General features: G+C 46.0%; 1 protein-coding gene across 2 annotated transcripts in view; it reads left to right on the forward strand.

The window, feature by feature from the left end:
* Positions 1-20,634, forward strand: part of ITPR2 (inositol 1,4,5-trisphosphate receptor type 2) — a 355,767-nt gene that overhangs the window by 258,847 nt on the left and 76,286 nt on the right. For both annotated transcript variants that reach the window (XM_080914558.1, XM_080914557.1), the window contains 2 exons: positions 14,419-14,526; positions 19,272-19,464. In XM_080914558.1, coding sequence (XP_080770684.1) covers positions 14,419-14,526; positions 19,272-19,464 — 301 coding nt within the window. The remainder of the gene's footprint in view (positions 1-14,418; positions 14,527-19,271; positions 19,465-20,634) is intronic.

Genomic DNA, 20,634 nt, shown 5'->3' on the forward strand with positions numbered 1-20,634 from the left:
TTAAGCCCACGCCCACAGTGACACACCTACTCCAACAGGGCCAGACCTCCTAATCGTGCCGGTCCCTGGGTCAAGCATAAATAAACTATCACAACTCTGAAGCCTTGGAAGATGATTGAACACCAGAAAGTGGGGTCGGGCAGCATCAGGCCCAGAGTACATGCCAATCTTACCAAGGGTTTTAGTCCTCTTCTTGGCCCTTCCTGGCTTCTCCTCTGGGATCTGACATTTTCATTTCCTGTAGGCAGTAAAGCCTGTGTGCTGAGGAGGAAGGAAAACTGTGACTTGTTCTAAAGTTCCACCCACCCCACACCCCAGCCCTTTTCCACTGCTCCCTCCTTTACCAACTGGGAATGTGCTAGCAAAAGTGAGGATGAGGCTTGGCCAGCTCCTAGGAAAGAGTTGTCTATGGGCAGATGACATTTTCTGAGCTGGAGGTGGAGAAGCTAGAGAGTGGGGCAGAGCAGTGAGCTTGGCCCTGGCCCATGGGTGCTTGGGAGCCAGCGGGACATTAAGATAAAGGAATATAAGGATCCAGCTCCCAACTTCATTCCTGGGAACAGAAGCCAGGCTTGAGCATCGAGGAATGCAGACATGTGCATAGATGGTGTTTGAAATTGTAGATGAGATTTCCGAGGAAGCAACTGGAACTAAGGGAGTAAGCCAAGAGGGAAAACCTAGAGAGAATTCAAATGTGAGAGGGGTCTCGGGGCAGGAGGAAAAGAACCCCCAGGAATGGCTGGAAATGAGAGAACAGGTTAAAGCAGAGGGCAGTGGGACTCGGCAAGAAAGTCGATCAGCCTCACAAATGCAGAGAGAAGGTGTGCCCTTGGCACAGGCCTGTGAGGAGCAATCCACTTTTCTGGCTAGTGTCCAAACTGGACCATAATGATCAGAGGAGCTGAGAGGTCACACCACAAAGGACACCAGAGACTCAGGGGAACAGCGATCGGAAGCAATTCAACCCTGGCGAGCCCCGCTTTGAGCAGAGGGAAAGAAGAATCTCAGATCTAACTCATTAACATCCCATCCAGTCCATGTCCCCTGCCTCCATCCCAGCCCCTCACCCCTGACATGGGTGGTCAAGGTGACCGGTGGACTACGACTCAACATTCTGAGCATCTTCCAGCAGTGTGTGTGCGTTCGTGCAATTCTATTTAAAATATCTATATGCCAGGTCCTTGAACTCTTTTACCAGTGTTTTCTTAAGCCGGTGGCATTAATTCCCAGGGTCCCCTGTATAAGAGCAGATCTCTGTCCTTGCCAAGGGCTTGTTTCAGTGAGCCCCTGCTCTGTGTGACCCTCCATGGCTGTCATCTGTGAGGCACACTTTGGACTCTGGTGACCGTGTTAATAAAAAGTCTGTGGGCTTGGGAGTCATAGTGAGGCCTTTTGCTCAAATATTAGAGACAAAGCTGGGAGAGAAACATGGCCGTCGAGGGACTCATTAGAGAATCGAAGGGCTCAGACTCACCCAGGGGTTCACATGCTAAGTGGGTGTAGCAAGAAAACCCACAGATGAAGCCCAGAAGGAATAAAGAAATCTGTCTGCTCAGCTTTCACTGAGCAAGGTTTCGGTGGGCAAGCTTTCCTTGTCATTTCCTCTCTATCAGCCGTTTCATTGCGACGGTTGTAGATTCTAGGTCTTGTTTTCAGCCAGTGTTGGTCACTCCCACGTCTTTAACACCTAATTCTAGACACACATGTTCAGAGCATCGCCAAGATTCAGGGTTCGGGTGGGGCCAGGCAGCCAGGCCCTTCCTGGCTTCTCCTCCGGGACCTGACATTTCCAGGTCCAGTAGGTGGTAGACCAGAAGTACTGAGGAGGAAGGAAACTCAGTCTTGAAATCCTCCTCTGCCTGCCCCTCCCTCATCGAATGGTATGTCCTGTAAGCAGCAATCCAGGAAGAATCCACATTCTCTTGGATCCATCACTTCCCTGACTAGACAGCCAGGCAGCCCCCTCCCAAGAGCTCCGCCCTCCAGCAATCTCTGGGGCTCCTGATTCACTTTAACCCTACGGATTCTCTGGGACTTGTATTAACAGGATGCTCTCAGGAACTTCCCTTGCAGAGAAGAGAGCTTACGTACAAAGGAGCCAGAGCATTTGGTGCTGGTTCTTCTCAGAGCCTGTGATGCTAACTGTACTCTTGAGTCACCCCTGTCCCACACCTTCACAACTGCTTGGTCCTCATCACCTTGGTCTCTCCATGGATTTTGGCCTTGGGCTTTGTTCCTCCTCTTCCAGTCACACCCTCAGGTATCCCTGACACAGAGCCATAGGTAGCCCTAACAAAGAGACCATAATGCTCATGGACTTATTCTAGACTCAGCACCTTGTAATACTGTTTCTTAGCAAAAGTCATTTTTTTTCTAAGTGTTTTAGAGAGAGACTGGTTGGTAGCCCAGCTGGCCTCAGACTCACACCTGTGCTCTCAGACTTCCATGTCCTGGGATTACAGGTATATGTTGACACATGTGTCTTACAAATCAAACCTTCTGTGACTTGGAAAGCCTGGAACTACCTAGAACCTCACACCATGCCTTTGGTTCTTTCTGTCTCACTTTCAGTGTTCACGGGGCTGTGCTCTGAAACCACAGACTGTAACCCTGTTTCATGTCTTAGAATGTGCTACTATTTTTTTTCTTAAGCTCATGGAAAAATGGTCTCTGATGGTCTGATTTAAAATGGCAACCTCTACTCCACCTTCTCTGCATTCCTCTGTTCTTGGCCCTCTGATAGGTCCATTGCCCTGTCTGTTTGTGACTTCTGCCCAATATGAAATTCTCTGAGGGTGGGAGCTTTTCTTGCCTTTTCACCCCTTAAGCCCTAATGTCTGAGGTAACTTAGTTCGCACCAGAAACCAACCCAAGACTTCAAAGTGCAGAAGCAAGGCCAAACGGGCATGTATTTAGTTCACAGTTGCTTACTTGAAAAGCCAAGAGCTTTTTAAGTTGGATTGTAATTGGGATAGCTTTTTGCATTTTTGCATTTGTGTGTGACTGTTTTATGGATCTGATAGTGTTAATAATCATGCTTTGTATACGGATAATCACAACCTCATTATGTCATAACAATGACGTTGATGCTACAGGTAACACCTCTGTCCAAAGTACCTATGTGTTCAATACCTATACGGTTAAATGTCATTTTTACTGGATTTTTTAAAAAGAAGAATGGATGCATTTTTCCAAGTGAGTTTGTCTACATGTTTTTCTTTGTTTTCTCTCTCCCCCCAGTCTTTCCTGCTCTTGTTTGCAAGTTGGGACATTCACCTTCCAAATGATCCTTCTAGTAATTGAGCAAGCACCTCTGTTAAACTTCTTGGTCTCTTTCCAGTTCTGTTAGACTGTCCTTTTGTCTTTTCTTTTTCCCTCCTCCTCATAATTGTTATTATTACTATTATTATTAATTATTATTTTGCTATCTACATTCTAGCCATTGTCCCTACTCCAGATATCTCCAGATCTCCTTACCCCATTTCCTCTCCCTCTTGCCTCTAAGAGGGTACTCCACCTTTCTCTTCACACCCTGGGTATCCCCCTTCCCTGAGGCCTCAAGTCTCTTCTATGTGCTGGAGGCCTTGGACCAGCCTTTGTGGTGGCTCAGTGTCTGAGAGATCTCAGGGGTCCAGGGTAGTTGAGACTGTTAGTTTTCCTATGGGTGACTCTCCTCTTCAGCTTCTTCAACCTTTCCCCTAATTCAGTCATAGGGATTCCCAACTTTGCTCCAGTGGTTGGGTGTAAGTATTTGCATCTGTCTCAGTCAGCTGTTGATAGGGCCTCTCTGAGGACAGACATGCTGGGCTCCAGTCTGTAAACACATCATAGCATCAGTAATAGAGTCAGGCCTTGGTGCCCTGCCATGAGATGGATCACAAGTTGGTCAAGTCTCTGGGCAACCTTTCCTTCAGTCTCTTCTCCATTTTTGATTCCTGCAGGTCTTTAGACGGTAAAAATTCTGGGCCAGAATTGAAGCATCCTCACTTGGCCTCACTTGGATCTTCTTCTTCTTCTTCTTCTTCTTCTTCTTCTTCTTCTTCTTCTTCTTCTTCTTCTTCTTCTTCTTCTTCTTCTTCTTCTTCTTCTTCTTCTTCTTCTTCTTCTTTTTCTTCCTCCTCCTCCTCCTCCTCCTCCTCCTCCTCCTCCTCCTCCTCTTCTTCTTCATTAAACTTACTGTCTGTGGGTTGTGTCCTGAGTATTCTGTACTTTTTGGCTAATATTTACTTGTTAGTGAGTACACGCCATGCACATCCTTTTGGGTCTGGGTTACTTCACTCAAGATGACATTTTTTAGTTCTATCCATTTGCCTACAAAATTCACAATGTCCTCAGTTTTAGTAGCTGAATAACCACATTTTCTGTATTCATTCTTCAGTTGAAGGACATCTGGGTTGTGTCCAGCCTCTGGCTATTACAAATAAGGCTGCACCTCATAGTGGAACATGTGTCCTTGTGGTATGGTAGAACTTTTTGGTATATGCTCAGGAGTGGTATAGCTGGATCTTAAGGTAGAGCTATTTCTAATTTTCTGAGGAACCACCACATTGATTTCCAGAGTGGTTGTACCAGTTTGCAATCCTACAAGCAATGGAGGAGTGTCACCCCCCATCACCCCCCAACCCCCTGCATCCTTACCAGCATGTGGTGTCACTTGAGTCTTAGAGCTGAGATTCACTTTGCCTGTTTGTTCCTTTGCTGGGTGGGTGGGGGTGGGGGTTGAAACGCAGAGTTTATTTGAGCAGCAGTCCTTTCCTTTCCAAATCACTCCATGGAACACAGGCTGACCTTTCTAGACTCTGTTACTCAGTTAAACAGAGAGACTGGTGTCGTGATACATCTCATCTGCTGTAGCTCAGAAATAGAAATCGAGAGAGATGCCCATGGAGGGGAGCTTCTCTCAGCTGCTCAGACCCCACCTGGGCTTCACATTGCTCTCTGAACCCGCCAGTGGTTTTATAGACCACAGCAGGACTCACCACTATAATCTCAAGCCTTTAATTAGCACAGTTTGCAGTGGCTTTGTCAAGACTACGAGCAGTTGACTCACTCTTCCAAGAAGTCTGCTGTAGCTAGAGCTGGGGAGTAATCTGGCTTCCTCGATGAGCAAGGGAGATTGTCCGGGCACCTAAGGAGCCACAGGAGCTGTGACCCTCCAGAAGTTCTCGCTGCCTGTTTGTGCGAGGCAGTTGGTCTTAAAAAGGCCAAGGGGTCAGAAATAGTCGCTCAGCATGGGCAAGCCCATTCACCCGGTAGCTGCTCTGTGTGCAACAGTTCTTAGTTTCCCAGGCAAGCAGAGGAGCTGCTGTGGTAGGTCAGACTCTCTCCACTCCCTCCACAGGCAGCCTCGCGCCTCTGATTCCCTGCCCTGAAAAAATATAGAGATTATTGGAAACAGAGACAGAATCAGAGCACTTTTGGCCAGAGAAGCATACAGTATCCTTCCTGGTTTGTTTATCATTATGAGGAATTATAGTTTGATTCTAGGAATAGCAATTAAAATACTTTCTAAAATTTACAGAGAATATGCCTATTCATAATTTTCTTAAAAAATTAAACATGTAGGTCATTTTAAAGTTGAATTGCCAGGTAATAAAACAAAAAGTAATCATGTTATCTAGTCATCTGTCCCCCATCGTCCAACTGTCTGTCCAGCAAACATTAAGCATCTGTTGTCTGCTGAACACATTTGGATATAAGGGCTAGAACTGTGAGCAAAATAAAATAGTCAAAAACTCATATTCCACATGAGGAGACACATAAACTAAGGATGACTTCACACACATGTGTTAACATCCTTTCAAGTTTTAAACACAACTTCATTATCCAATCCATATCTACTGGTTATTACATGGGTCTAGAAACCTTTTTATAAGAATTATTATGTCAGCGATAGTGAAGTAATGTTATCCATTTTAATACAAAGAGAACAATGAACTTAGGACTGAGAGCTCTGGGTGAGGGCTCGACTTCAAGTGTTTCATGAAATTCGTCTTGTATATCTGGTCCCAGCTTCAGTTCCTTTTTGAAAATGTGTTCAGTTCATCTGTTAATAAGAATCTTCATGTGTTTATATTTTCTACTATGTTTTAAGAGAAAAACTAAAAAAAAGGAAAGTTTGGTAATTTTAGTTTTTAAAAATGTGGATTTGGGGGACTAGAGAAATGGCTCAGTGGTTAAGAGCACTGGCTGCTCTTCCAGAGGTCCTAAGTTCAAATCCCAGCAACGACATGGTGGCTCACAACCATCTGTAATGGGATCTGATGCCCTCTTCTGGGTGTCTGAGGACAGCAACAGTGTACTCACATACATAAAATAAATAAATCTTTTAAAAATGAGGATTTTTGGTGAAGAATCCAAATTGTTTCTGGTGATAGTATTTACCATCAGGACAGAATCTGGCAACTGGTATTTAGGTTGAAATTATGTGGTAGAGTCTCACTGAGTTTCTGAGTCAGAAGGAGGGGGCTGGCATTTGCTTTTCCAGCTCCTACACGATGGTTCTGCCTTTCAGCAGACAGTGTGTCAGGAGGGAGTAAACAGCTTGGAGGGGAGCTTCTCCCTACTGTGTGTGCGTGTGTGCTTGTGTGTGTGCATGTGTGTATGTATGTGTGTGCATGTGTATGTATTTGTGTGTGTCTGTGTGTGTTGTAGTACATGTGTATATCTACTCCTTCTGAATGTGTGATGCATGTATGTGTTTGTGTGGGTATGTGGGCAGTTTGTGTGTGTGTGTTGTATGTGTGGGAAGCATATGTGTAAGTGTGTGTATATGTGTGTGTGTGTTGTGCATGTGTGCATCTAGTGCTTGTGAAGGTGTGATTCATGTATGTGTGCATGTGTGTGTGTGTGTAGTATATGTGAAGTGTGTGTGTATGTGTACATGTGTGTGTTGTAGTACATGTGTTTATCTAGTGTTTGGGATTGTGTGATTCATGTATGTGTGTATGTGTGTGTATAGTATATGTGCAGGTGTGTGTGTAATGTGTGCATGTGGGTTGTAGTACATGTATGTATCTAGTACTTGTAAATGTGTGATTCATGTATGTGTGTATGTGTGTGTGCATGTGAGTGTGTGTGTGTGTTGGTGTTTATATTGCTTCTTAAGCCATTTTCCCTTAGCATGAAAAGGTTTTTCTGAAACTGACTTTGGTGCAATTTAAGCAGACCCTTACAGTTTGAGTGTAGATCATCTAAAAATTAAGAGATTTCACTTTTAATATTAACTCTGTTGAGCTCTTGTTACTTTTGCACATTTCCTTTGCCTTAACTTCCATTGTTATGGAAATATTACCAGATCTGTAAGAACTGTGGTGCATTTAAAAATATATTAGATATAGAAAACAAATGTTTTCTCACACTCTTGGTAGAGAGACTGTAGAGCCACCAGTCCTGAAGGCCCATGCCTGTAATCCCAGCACCCTGGATCAAGGCACAGGAGGATTCCCTCAAGTTCCAGGCCAGTTGTATTGTATGGCGAGTTCCAGGCTAGCCTAAACCATGACCTCTCTGAGTGGAGAGAAACTGACTAATATAGGTAAACTAATTGTGGGAAGAATCTATTGGTAGAGAGCCGCATCTCGGGGTCCCTCCTCCAGTCTGGTATGGGACCAGTTACCAAGTAATGTTTTCTCGATTCTTGTTTTGTGAGAGAACAAAGGGATGGAGACACACAGACAATTTAAGTAGACATTTATCTAGTGAAGCAAATGCCAGTATACTCCAGAAAGAGGTGAGAGGGCTTGGGAAGGGCTGAGTAGGAGGGCGCATAGCAGCCCCCTGCGCTCTGCATGTTTATGAGGTGGGTAGTGTGTTCGTGGAGATAAGCGGGCCGTTTGCTCCTTCCAAACTGTGAATGACCTGGATTTCCCTTTTAAGGTATTTCTTCCCAGAATCCTCCAGAGAAGTCTGAGAATGTAAACCACAGTGTAGGTGACAATGTAGTGAAGTGTGATCCTTTGAGGATACACACTCTTTGTTGGTGCAAACGTGTGGCATTTGGGAAGGTGCTCTGCTGTCTCAGTTTCTGATACAGCTAGGACAGCCTGCAGCTTTCAAGACCTTTGACCCCAGGGGATTTGTCACCTGCTGGAGGGGCCACCAAGACTGCCGTCTCCTTGGTTACCTCAGCATAAGCTTCTTGCCTGCCCAATCTCAAAGGAATAGTTTCTTCTTTCACAGTAGATGAGGTGTGTGTGTGTGTGTGTGTGTGTGTGTGTGTGTGTGTGTGTGTGTGTGTGTTTCTTTACTTTGGAGCTCTGGTCTCCTTCACAGCCTGTCTGGGTGCTCAGTCCAGCTTTGTCAACCTCTATTTCTCAGAAATGTCACCTGCATCTTCTCTGCCACCAACCTTTTCTCTAAACCTGCTTTCTTTGGGCTCTCAAGAGCCTATTTTGGATGTAAAAGAAAATATTGTTTCTGTCCTTCTGGTCCAGTTTCGATGTGAAATATGTTCTGGACAACATGGGTGGCAGTTTGGGACTGGAGGAGGATCATTGAGGAAAAAAGGACTTTGTAAGAAAGAAAGATGGCTTCTTTTCCCTAACACCCTGCTCTGTTGCTGAGATGCGGGGCTTCACTGACTCTGTTGTTCTTCTGGTCCCTTCTCTCCTGTCTCCTCACCCCATCTTATCACCCCCCCGGGGAAACTCTGCAGCTTCCTTTTTGAGGGAAGACCCCTTCCTTGAGTACTCCCCATGTCCCGAGGCGTGCTCCGCTCTCCCGGAAGTGCTTTCTGAAGTGGATGAGTGCCCCCCTCAGTATCTGAGTGTTTTCTTGCTAAAAGCAGAGCTCAGCTTCCTGTGGAAATGTGTTTCTTCTCAACTGCCTTTGCCCTGTTTTTGACAGAGTAGCCATTGGCCTGAAGAGGTAGGTGAGCTCTGGGCACCATTTCCATTCATGATTCCGTCTCAAAAGAGAAGGATAGTAGTGTCCATTCGTGTTGCAGGGAGACATTTCTTTGCAGCCGTGTTTGTACTTTCTCAGGCTCCCTAACCCTAAAGTGAACTCAACAGTTCAAAACACTCTCAAGATTCTTGTACCTAGACGTCCTAATCAGGGCGTCTTAGAGCTAAGTTCCAGATGAGGGCTTGGGGAAGCATCCTATTCAGTCTCCTCCCAATTTCTGGTATTTTCTGGCCATTTTTGGCAGCTGAGACTTATGCCTGACCCTGTTATCCTAACATCACGTGATGCTACTTGTACAAAATCTGAGCCCGTGTTTTCCTCTTATTTAAGGGTGCTAGCTAATGGATGAGGGTTTGTAGTCATATGTACCAGGATTAATGTATGGATGGGATTGTCTGATATGCGATGTTTAGTCCAAAATTATCGGTTCAATGAAAGCGTGATATCCTTGAAAGACCCTTTACTAGTTAACCGTATAGATTTATATATAAAATTTATGTGAAGTAAGACTCTGAGCTCCACTAATGGTCATTGAATATGGCTTTTTTTCTATGCTCACCCACTGGGACTTGGACCTTGTCCTTGGAGGACAGAGTCACAGCCTTGAACTCTTTCTCCTGTTTTCTTCCCTCCTGGGGACATTTCATTGGAACTCATCACTTCCGGTGTGATTCTTTGCCCACTGCACACGGTGTGAGTCCCTGCTCTTCTCCGCCCACCTCGGAGGAACCACAAACCGGCTGCTGCCGTTTGTGTTCCTTCAGTGCCCGGCTGGCAGTTTGCGTAGGGAGATGGTGGACGGCCTGTTTTGCCGCAGCACATAGACCTGGGATTTGTCTATAATGGCAACGTGAGATCAGAAGAAGAACATGTTCCGAAGTCCAAGAGCCTTTCTGTTTTACAAAGAGGGCTTTCCTCAAACTTTGTCTTCTGCTGCTCTTGCCTCGGATGGGAATGATACCTGGTGTAGAAGCATCATCACAAAGGCAACCACGTGACTTCGGGCAATCACGTGACCGTGGGCTCCAGCTTACTCTGATCTGGGCAAAGCCAACTTGTGTGTCACGGTTTTACTGACTAGTAATAGTTGAACACACACTGGGAAAAAAATCCAGAGATTAGAAGTACCGGGGTGTAATTATCACAGAGCAGTATTCTGGTACAAATTCTGGCTTTTTGTTCAGCCTTTTCTTGGAGCCAAATTAAGTGAACGTAAAAATCCTAGTGATAAGAAGGTTTGTGTGAGACAAACATTTCTGTATCATTTTCATTGTTACTGGAGTTTGGAACTTTCTGGTTGGTCTTCATTTCCACACCTTTGATTTAAAAAGTATACAGACCTTCAAGACCCTGTTGATGGATACGCATGTTTAAAGTTTGTGTTATCCATATACATGTATTTTGTGAGTATACATACATATCCTACTAGTGCTACATCTGTATTTTTTACTTTAAGATTTTCATGTGTATGGGGGCGCATCTGTCTACTTACCAGCCTATGAAGTGCCCGCAGTGACCAGCGGGGTCATGCCATAGGACTGGAGTCACAGACAGTCCCTGTGAGGGGACTGGAGTCACAGGGAGTCCCTGTGAGGGGACTGGAGTCACAGGCAGTCCCTGTGAGGGGACTGGAGTCACAGACAGTCCCTGTGAGGGGACTGGAGTCACAGGCAGCCTAAGTGAGGGGACTGGAGTCACAGGCAGCCTCTGTGAGGGGACTGGAGTCACAGGCAGCCTCTGTGAGGGGACTGGAGTCACAGACAGTCTCTGTGAGGGGACTGGAGTCACAGACAGTCTCTGTGAGGGAACTGGAGTCACAGACAGTCTCTGTGAGGGGACTGGAGTCACAGGCAGTCCCTGTGAGGGGACTGGAGTCACAGGCAGCCTAAGTGAGGGGACTGGAGTCACAGGCAGCCTCTGTGAGGGGACTGGAGTCACAGGCAGCCTCTGTGAGGGGACTGGAGTCACAGGCAGCCTCTGTGAGGGGACTGGAGTCACAGGCAGCCTTGGTGAGGGGACTGGAGTCACAGACAGTCTCTGTGAGGGAACTGGAGTCACAGACAGTCTCTGTGAGGGGACTGGAGTCACAGGCAGTCCCTGTGAGGGGACTGGAGTCACAGGCAGCCTAAGTGAGGGGACTGGAGTCACAGGCAGCCTCTGTGAGGGGACTGGAGTCACAGGCAGCCTCTGTGAGGGGACTGGAGTCACAGGCAGCCTCTGTGAGGGGACTGGAGTCACAGGCAGCCTTGGTGAGGGGACTGGAGTCACAGGCAGTCCCTGTGAGGGGACTGGAGTCACAGGGAGTCTCTGTGAGGGGACTGGAGTCACAGGCAGTCCCTGTGAGGGGACTGGAGTCACAGGCAGCCTAAGTGAGGGGACTGGACTCACAGGCAGCCTAAGTGAGGGGACTGGAGTCACAGGCAGCCTCTGTGAGGGGACTGGAGTCACAGGCAGTCTCTGTGAGGGGACTGGAGTCACAGGCAGTCTCTGTGAGGGGACTGGAGTCACAGGCAGCCTCTGTGAGGGGACTGGAGTCACAGGCAGCCTAAGTGAGGGGCACTAGAATAATGGATTGAGGGTTCCGGGGAGCTGAGAAAGGGAAGACTTTGACTCATAGAATAGGGTGAAGGAAACAGGAAAATATCTGACCAGTTGGCAAGCAGTTACTTCAGGCTCCTTTTTGGTAAGAACAGAAGCAGAGAGAGCTTCATTGCTAATGCTGACTGGCATTGGCTTTGGTGAGAACATGGCCTGTTAGCTCTGTTGGAAGTTTAGACCACTCAGCTCAGAGTGGTGACCTGAAACTTCCGTGTGGTGTAGTTCAGACCACTCTGTTGGTGCCAGAGCACTGGCCTCTTCCAGAGAACTGGCCTCTTTCAAGGCACTGGCCTCTGGTGACTTTTAATTTTGTATCGGTACTCCGTGGTTATGGCTCCAGGCCTGACCTCTGCCCAGGGCTTTGACAAACTGATGCTACATCCTGTCCTTTGGTTTCCTCTATGGTGACACTAAAAGCTCTGGGTTTCTAGAAGCAAAGTTTGGTTTTCTTCCCAATGAATTTCTGTTTTTGATTGTAGTAATTGGCATTCCTGACCCTCCCCCATCCCACTCAATCATGCGGGACTTACACCGAGCAGACTTCCAATGGCGTGATGAAATAGCCGAGCTAAAGGACTTATGAGGAGAGGTTCACTCTGAGTCACTGTTTCAGAGCTTCTTGGCCATGGCTGTAATACACAATATCATGGCTTACGGTGGGCTGGAGATTGTGGTAGAGAAGAGCTGTCCCTCATGTCATCTAGGGAGCAGAAAAGAGGAAGAAAGGAGAGGCCATGAGCTTAATATACTCTTCAAGGGCACACACGCCATGGCCCGGCCTTCTCCCATACGCCCGACCTCTAGCTTCCAAAGGTCTTTGGCCGTCAATGCCAAGCTGTGTGGTGACTCAGGGTTGAAGTACAGTGAGTGTCCTTGCCTGGACATCCACCATTTCTGAGCCTGGGACGCTAGTCATGTGAGCCATGCCAGTCCCACCCAAGAACCAGCCGCTCTTGCCAGCTGGTAATGTGCCCAAGTGATTGCAACAATTTTCTTTTTTAATTTGCGTAGACTTTGAGGAACACCTACAGGTCACAGCAAGTTTCATGACTCTGGATGGTAATAAAATGATATAATTCACGTTTAGTTGAATATAAAATGTAAGTAATAAGATATCACTTTTCCTGCATGGTCCATAAATGACCCTGAAAGGTGATTCTAAAGCCATCATTTTAAAATGGTTGGTTCTGGAAGCGGTGGGATGGGTGTGTAATTGTTCAGATCATCGCTCTGCATGGTGTTGGCTATTGCAGGTCTAGAGTGTTGCTTGGATTTGTGTCAATTCTTTACGGCCCCGTTTCTATGAAGACTCAGTGGGTAACAGGCTATGTTTACAGCCCTGTAACCCCACCAAGATACTGCCTCAGTTTCCTCACTTGCAAAATGGAAGTGGTGAGAGTGCCCGCCCCGGGGTTTCAGAGTAGAAGCTGATGAGATCTTGTACGTGGCACAAGGAGCAGTGGGTTTGTGTGACACAGCCAGCCTGGCTTCACTGGTGAGCTCTGCACTAATGAGAGTCCCCGTCTTCAAAAATGAGATGCAGAGCGACAGAAGACACTGGACTTTGACCTTTGACTTTTACTTGCACATACACTCTCTCTCACACACACACTCACACACACTCACACACACTCACACACTCATACACACACACTCTCTCTCACACACACACTCACACACACACACTCTCTCTCTCTCACACACACTCTCACACACTCACACACACACTCTCTCTCTCACACACTCTCACACACACACTCTCTCACACACACTCACACACACTCTCACACACTCATACACACACACTCTCTCTCTCACACACACACTCACACACACACTCTCTCTCACACACACTCACACACACTCACACACACACACTCTCTCTCACACACACTCACACACACTCACACACACACTCTCTCTCACACACACTCTCACACACACTCACACACACACTCACACACACTCATACACACACACTCTCTCTCACACACACACTCTCTCACACACACTCACACACACTCTCACACACTCATTCACACACACTCTCTCTCATATACACACTCACACACACACCCTCTCTCACACACACATACTCTCTCACACACCCACATTCACACACACACACTCACACACACTCACACACACACTCACATACACTCTCATATACACACATATACTCTCACACACACATACTCACACACACCTACACTCACACACACATACACACTCACACATACTCATACATACACACTCACACATATGTACATATAACATGAACTTTTGTACACATACACATAAAAAGCCAATATCTATGATGAGATTATTGTTTTTAAAAACGCAGTTTCTCATGCAAATAAAATTGAAATTTGTGCCCATAAAGTGCCAGTTTTGACCCAGTAATGTGCAGAAATGTAGGTTAATAAAAACTGCTATTGTAGAGCTGGGATTACACACAGGAAGAGAAAGCCTTCTGGAATGCAGAGCCCTGTCTATATATCATCTGTGTTATTTCTACTGCCCACTCTTCTGCTGCCCTGCTGGTCATTGATTTACATGTATGTGTAGTTGATCATTGATTTACATGTATGTGTAGTTGGTCATTGATTTACATGTATGTGTAGTTGGTTTACATGTATGTGTCGGTTAAAGATATTTCAAGGAATGCCATCTGTCTGGATGCCGTCATCAGCATTTCTTTGTCCTTGGCACACTCATCGCAGATAGGGATTATTCACAAATGAGAATGACTGATTTTTATGCATCGATTATTTATGCTTTTCAAACGTAGACATGCCTTTCCTGAATACGGCCAATTACTGTCATCCCAGAGCTATTAAAGACAGAGTCACTTCAGAGTCTCATCCCAAGAGAAGGGTGAAGAGCTGTTAACCCTTTGTTTCTTCCCGGCAGCTGGCCCGCCACCATAAACTGCTGCAGCAGATGCTTAAGCCCGGATCTGATCCCGAGGAGGGGGACGAAGCCTTGAAGTATTACGCTAACCACACCGCGCAGATTGAGGTACCTGCCTGCCACTCCTGGAAAGGGCCCAGTGCTGAAAGGATGTATTTGCTTTCTATCTGAGGCCATTTTCATGATTTTTCTCAGAACTGTGAAATACTACCAGGTGATTTAAATGGAAAAGCCTGTCCCATACGCTGAGGTTTAAGAGCCATGTGTAGAAGCCGAATCTGCCCATCTTGAATCTTTTCTCTCCCCAGAACTACTCTGAAGCTTTTAAAGTGGAGAGAGTAAGACTTTTCTCCTGTTTAGGTCACAGAAGCAAACTGTAAAGTATTGAGTGGTATTTTAGAGACAAGATGGTTATTAGAGAATCTGTCTCCTAAAACTTGTGGAGGGTTGTGGAGGGTTGCAAGTGTAACTCTTATTTGCCAGATGCAATTGTTGTTTTTGAGGCTTACTGCTGGGTAAGCTCACCCTTTCTTTCTGAACTCTGGCTGGCTGGTTCAATTCAGCTCTTCTGGCTCAAAGTCCTCTCCGAGCTGACTGATTCAATCTGGCTCCTCTCAGCTTCTCACTGATCTGCTCTGCCTGGGCTCAAACTAACTGACAGTTTGTTCTAATCTTCTGGCTCTTTCTTATTTGCTGGTGTCAACTGCATTGAACTGCATGAACTCACGAATGGAATCAACTCCTCTGCACCGCACTCAGCACAGACTCCCGACTGACTCACTCTCACTGTGCTGCTCTTGGATAGATTCTCTTTCCTGTGCTTTTCTCCTGAGATTTGGACATATCCCATCTCTGCATCATTCTGTTAAATCTATTTCTAGACCGTCACTTTGTCTGCCCCTCAATTAGATGTCACTTTTGGACATAGCTGATCACTTCTACAAACTAAATTTATTTAAAGGTGTATGCTAAGGATGTGTCTGTATTTCAGCCAGATCACACAGACCTAGGTTTTCAGATGCGATCCCTTGTCAGAGAAGCTATGTTGCTTGATTTAACTTCCTCTACAGAGGCTTCTTAAGATAGGGATCTGTGACTTACCAGAGTGTTTGAAGCCCAGCATATCGGCACATGCCTTTACCCAAGCACTTAGGACACAGAGGCAGGCAGATCTCTAAGTTCCAGGTCAGTCTGGTTTAGCAAGCTACAGACTAGTCACATAGTGAGACCCTGCTTTGAAAAAAGGGAAACACAAGTATGTGAGAGTATAGAAAAGGTGGGAAGCACTAATTAAAAGTCTGCATTGGTATCATACACTCAAAACAGTTAGCTGTTTACACGTATATTGTCTGACAGCTGCCCTCTCCCTGCCCCAGGTGTGCTGGGGGACCCATGTGGCTGTCACTTCCAGCTGGGGGTGTCATTGTCATGCTTCATGGCAGAACTAATGTGGCAGACGTGCACAGAGTGGTGGATGCTTGTCACTCCTGATTTATGACCACACATTTGTTCACTCTGGTAGACGGTTTTTAGTTTTCAGCAGAACGTGTCACAGGCTCTGTAATGGGTAATTTCTATGTGTTGTTTATTTTTCCCAAATCTTTGAGCATTGTCAAGCTTTATTACTTCAGATCAAGTGTGGACCCTTGCTCACCTGTATGACCACCACAGGCCTGCAGCTCGGTGTCAGATTTCCCTGAGGAGAAACAGTTGCAGTAATGGATATTATCAACAACAGTAGCTTGTAGTAATCAGTCAGTAGCCCTGGGAAGTGGGAAGACGCTTAGGCCAAATCACCATCCAAGGAGACCCCATGATCTGAATCTTACTTTCAGCTCCTCTCATGGGGTCCACTGCTTCTAAAGGGATTATATTCAGTTTTAAGCAATTGGTCGTTGGAAAGATTTTCTGTATCTGTGAAGCATACTAGACCATTGTATTATCCACCATTCCCACTGTTTGCTCCTCTCAGGGTGGTAGTTTAGTGTGTGTGTGTGTGTGTGTGTGTGTGTGTGTGTGTGTGTGTGTGTGTGTGTGTATGTTGTGCATGTGTATGTGTGTATGTTGAGCATGTGTGTATGTATGTTGTGCATGTGTGTGTGTTTGTGTGTGTATGTTGTGCATGTGTGTGTGTTTATGTGTGTGTATGTTGTGCATGTGTGTGTGTATGTTGTGCATGTGTGTGTGTTTGTGTGTGTGTATGTTGTGCATGTGTGTGTGTTTGTGTGTGTGTATGTTGTGCATGTGTGTGTGTATGTTGTGCATGTGTGTGTGTTTGTGTGTGTATGTTGTGCATGTGTGTGTGTATGTTGTGCATGTGTGTGTGTTTGTGTGTGTGTATGTTGTGCATGTGTGTGTGTTTGTGTGTGTGTATGTTGTGCATGTGTGTGTGTATGTTGTGCATGTGTGTGTGTTTGTGTGTGTATGTTGTGCATGTGTGTGTGTGTGTTGTGCATGTGTGTGTGTTTGTGTGTGTGTATGTTGTGCATGTGTGTGTGTTTGTGTGTGTGTATGTTGTGCATGTGTGTGTGTTTGTGTGTGTGTATGTTGTGCATGTGTGTGTGTATGTTGTGCATGTGTGTGTGTTTGTGTGTGTATGTTGTGCATGTGTGTGTATGTGTGTGTGTGTATGTTGTGCGTGTGTGTGTATGTTGTGCATGTGTGTGTGTGTTTGTGTGTGTGTGTTGTGCATGTGTGTGTGTTTGTGTGTGTGTATGTTGTGCATGTGTGTGTGTGTGTTTATGTGTGTGTGTTGTGCATGTGCACACGGAGGCCCAAGGTTGGTACCAAGACTCATCCTCCATTACTCTTTTGCCTTTCTCACTGAGGCAGGAACTCTCAGTGGAACATGCAGTGGTGATATGGCCAGTCTTGCTAAGAAACGTGCTCCGAGGAGTCCCTGGCTTTGCCTTCCAACACTGGGATTACTGGAAGGCTGGCACATCCACCCAGCATTTAGTGGGATTGTGGGGATCTGAACTCTGATCCTCACGTTTATTTTGTATGGCAAGTGCTTTAACCACCAAGCCATCTCCCCAGCCTTTGGCTCTAACATTTAAAGCCACCGTGCTTCCCAATCTGCTCCCTTCTATATCAGAGATCCTGGGATGTATGTGTGTGTGTGTGTGTGTGTGTGTGTATGTGTGTGTGTGTATGTGTGTTTTAACTTTCAGTTCCTCAGGTTCCTCAGCTAATGACTGAATGAGCATCTGTTGAATAACCTGGAGAAATTAACCATATTTGGCTTCCTCTTGGGTAAAGCATTTCCTCCTTCGGTTTCTCTGGTTTCTCATTACCCTTTGTGAAATGTGAAAACCAGAATGAAATGTGTCATTTTATGCAAGGACTGAATATTTTGGCTTATCTAATCACAGCTTTATTTTTTAGTAAGCCCTAAGAGTTAAACAAAACAAAACAAACAAACAAAAAATAACCAACTTGACACTGTTGCATCAAGTAAACCTTTTAAAATCCTTTTCATGTGGTTTCTACCATACCAAATATGTCTCTGTAGTTGATATTTTTATTAGGTTTTTAAAGTGAGCGTATGGTGGGGCTGCAGAGATGGCCAGTAGTTAAGAACACTGGCGGTGGTTACAGACACCTGTATTCAGTTCCTAGCACCCATTTGTTACTCCAGTTCCAGGATTAAAACCGATTTAGAGAAGAGAGAGTTTATGTTGGCCAAGGTTCCGGAAAGAGGATCCAAAGGCAGGGAAGGCAAGGCGTGGGGCAGGAAGCGGCCCCTGTTTTATTCATACACGGGGGGTGGGGAAGAGATCAAGACTATAAGCTCTCAAAGCCCCCTCCAGCATGGCTGCATCTCCTAAAGCTTCCACAACCTCCCCCAAACTGTGCCACCAACTGGAGACCAAACGTTCTAATACATAAGCTCGTGAGGGACATTTCTCTTTCAAAACACCAAACTGTAGGTAAGAGAACATTTCAATGATAGAACAAACAGACAAACACCTCTCTCTGTGTACAGAACTCAAGACACCCAGAAGCCCCTCCCCCCCCCGTCAGGAAGAACTGGGCACAGATTCTTAAGTACTGGGTCCAAGGTGTCCTCGTTGGCTTATCTCTCATAATTGGACACATGCAGTATTATTCACAAGCACATTGTCTTAGCTTCATGTTTGTGGCTGTGGTAAAACACTCTCGCCAAAAGCAGCCTGGGAAGGACAGGATTGGCGCGATCTATGTCTCTGTACATCATAGTATGTCACTGGGACATTAAGGCAGGAATCCGAGCCAGGAGCCGTGGAAGAGCACTGCTGGCTTTGTCCTCACCGGCACCGGGACCACACGCCTAAGGCCGGTACTGCATAGTGGGCATGACCTTCCTACATCAGTTCATCAGATGCCCACAGTTCAACCGAGGCATTCCTCACCAGAGGCTTTACCAAGCTGACAACTAGAACTGGGGAACTTATCCTAAAACTAAAAACTAGACACCCGAAGCATCCACCTGTGCATCTGCTAGTGAGCCCACTGGGTGCTTCTGGAGAGTTCCAGAGCTTCCGGAGAGTTCCGGAAGTCACACGGAGGGCTCTAGTTAAAATCTCCGTGTGAGTGGCCGGTGGCGGGGGTGGGGGCACACTAAAGCCAGGCATTTATGAAAATGGGAAAGAGATTTGTAAGGAAGAAGCAGGCATCTGGAACAGGAGATGATTAACCAGGGATGGGGTAGGAGGAGGGTAGAGGTGGGGCTGGGGCGTAACCAAAACGTATTATATGAATGCGTGAAACTGTCAAAGAACAAATTTTATTAATTAAGAAAAAGGAAGTTAAAACCAGAATCTGAGACTGAGGTGTGCAAATGGCTGAAACAGAACGCCAATCGTTTCCAGATTGTGCGGCATGACCGGACTATGGAGCAGATCGTTTTCCCTGTCCCCAATATCTGCGAATTCCTCACTCGGGAGTCCAAGTACCGAGTGTTCAACACAACGGAGAGGGATGAGCAAGGAAGCAAGGTGAACGACTTCTTCCAGCAGACGGACGATCTCTACAACGAGATGAAATGGCAAAAGAAGATCAGAAGTGAGTGCATGCAGGGGTGGGGCGGGGGAAGGCAGGGTCACGTGGCCCTGGACAGAGGTGGTGCCAGGGTCACGTGGCCCAATTTATCTAAATAAATAATTAAATTTCTTGTCAGTTTAACGTCCCCGAAATCACCTGTAGGCTGAAGAGCAAGCCCCCGTTGTAGCTGGAGCCAAACCGTCTGTAGTTTGGTGGACACAGACATCCCCAGTCAAACAGATGGCCCGCAGCTGCTACCCAGCAGCTTTTAATGTGTTAGGGGCTGCAGGGCTGCAGCTGCGCTGTTGCTCAGCTGGATGACGGCGGTGTCCTCTGCGTCTTTAGACAGGATCTCACAGCTCAGTCTGTCTTCAGATGCATCCTGTACCCTTAGATGGCTCCGAATCTCAAGTGCTGAGTATTTTCCTGGGAGTTGTTCTTTCTTCTTCCCGCAAAACATTTCCAAATACCTGTAACCAGACAGACCCCTGTGATTGATACATACATACATACATACATACATACATACATACATATGTACATACGTCAAAACCATCGCCGTGCAGCTCTCTCTGCTTGTAACACAGCTCTCCAATACGTTTGCAAACATAGAGTGTGCCTGCTAGGGCACCAAGTGCACAGAAGGTCTGCCAAGATATTTATGTGAGCAAAACGCTCATGCACGTAAAATAAGCCTAGATTTTAAAAGTTATTTTAGGTTGTTTTCTTAGATAGTAAACCTTGAGGCAGGATGGAGAAACTTTTGAGGTTAGGTCTTTCTTGTCTTTTGGAGCCTTTCCCAGGCAGGCGGGCATGTGTGACTTGGACTTCACAATTCAGTTTTGGAGATTCTACCAAGAGACACTAGGTGAGCAGAGCTCGTCAAAGGCTCCTTCAGGTATAGATGGTGTCCTGCAGGTTTAGAGTCCTAAGTCACTGTTGTTCTTTTGAGTTTTAACACATGGAACTCAGCAGAAAAACTGGGCATCTCATACACATGGAATATCCAAATTTTCTTATTTGAGATTTTTTGAAAAATATTAATTTTATCCATGTTAGTTGAACAATAAACCCAACTTAATTATAAATTAATTGATAAACAAACTGAAGCTCTAGGACCTGTGTTTTGTGACAAACATTTTATTATTCTTAAATAACAAAACGTATGATGATTCCCAGTGGACACCGGAG

The sequence above is a fragment of the Micromys minutus genome, assembly GCF_963924665.1.
Source record: "Micromys minutus genome assembly, chromosome: 3".
In the NCBI taxonomy this organism is placed as follows: domain Eukaryota; kingdom Metazoa; phylum Chordata; class Mammalia; order Rodentia; family Muridae; genus Micromys; species Micromys minutus.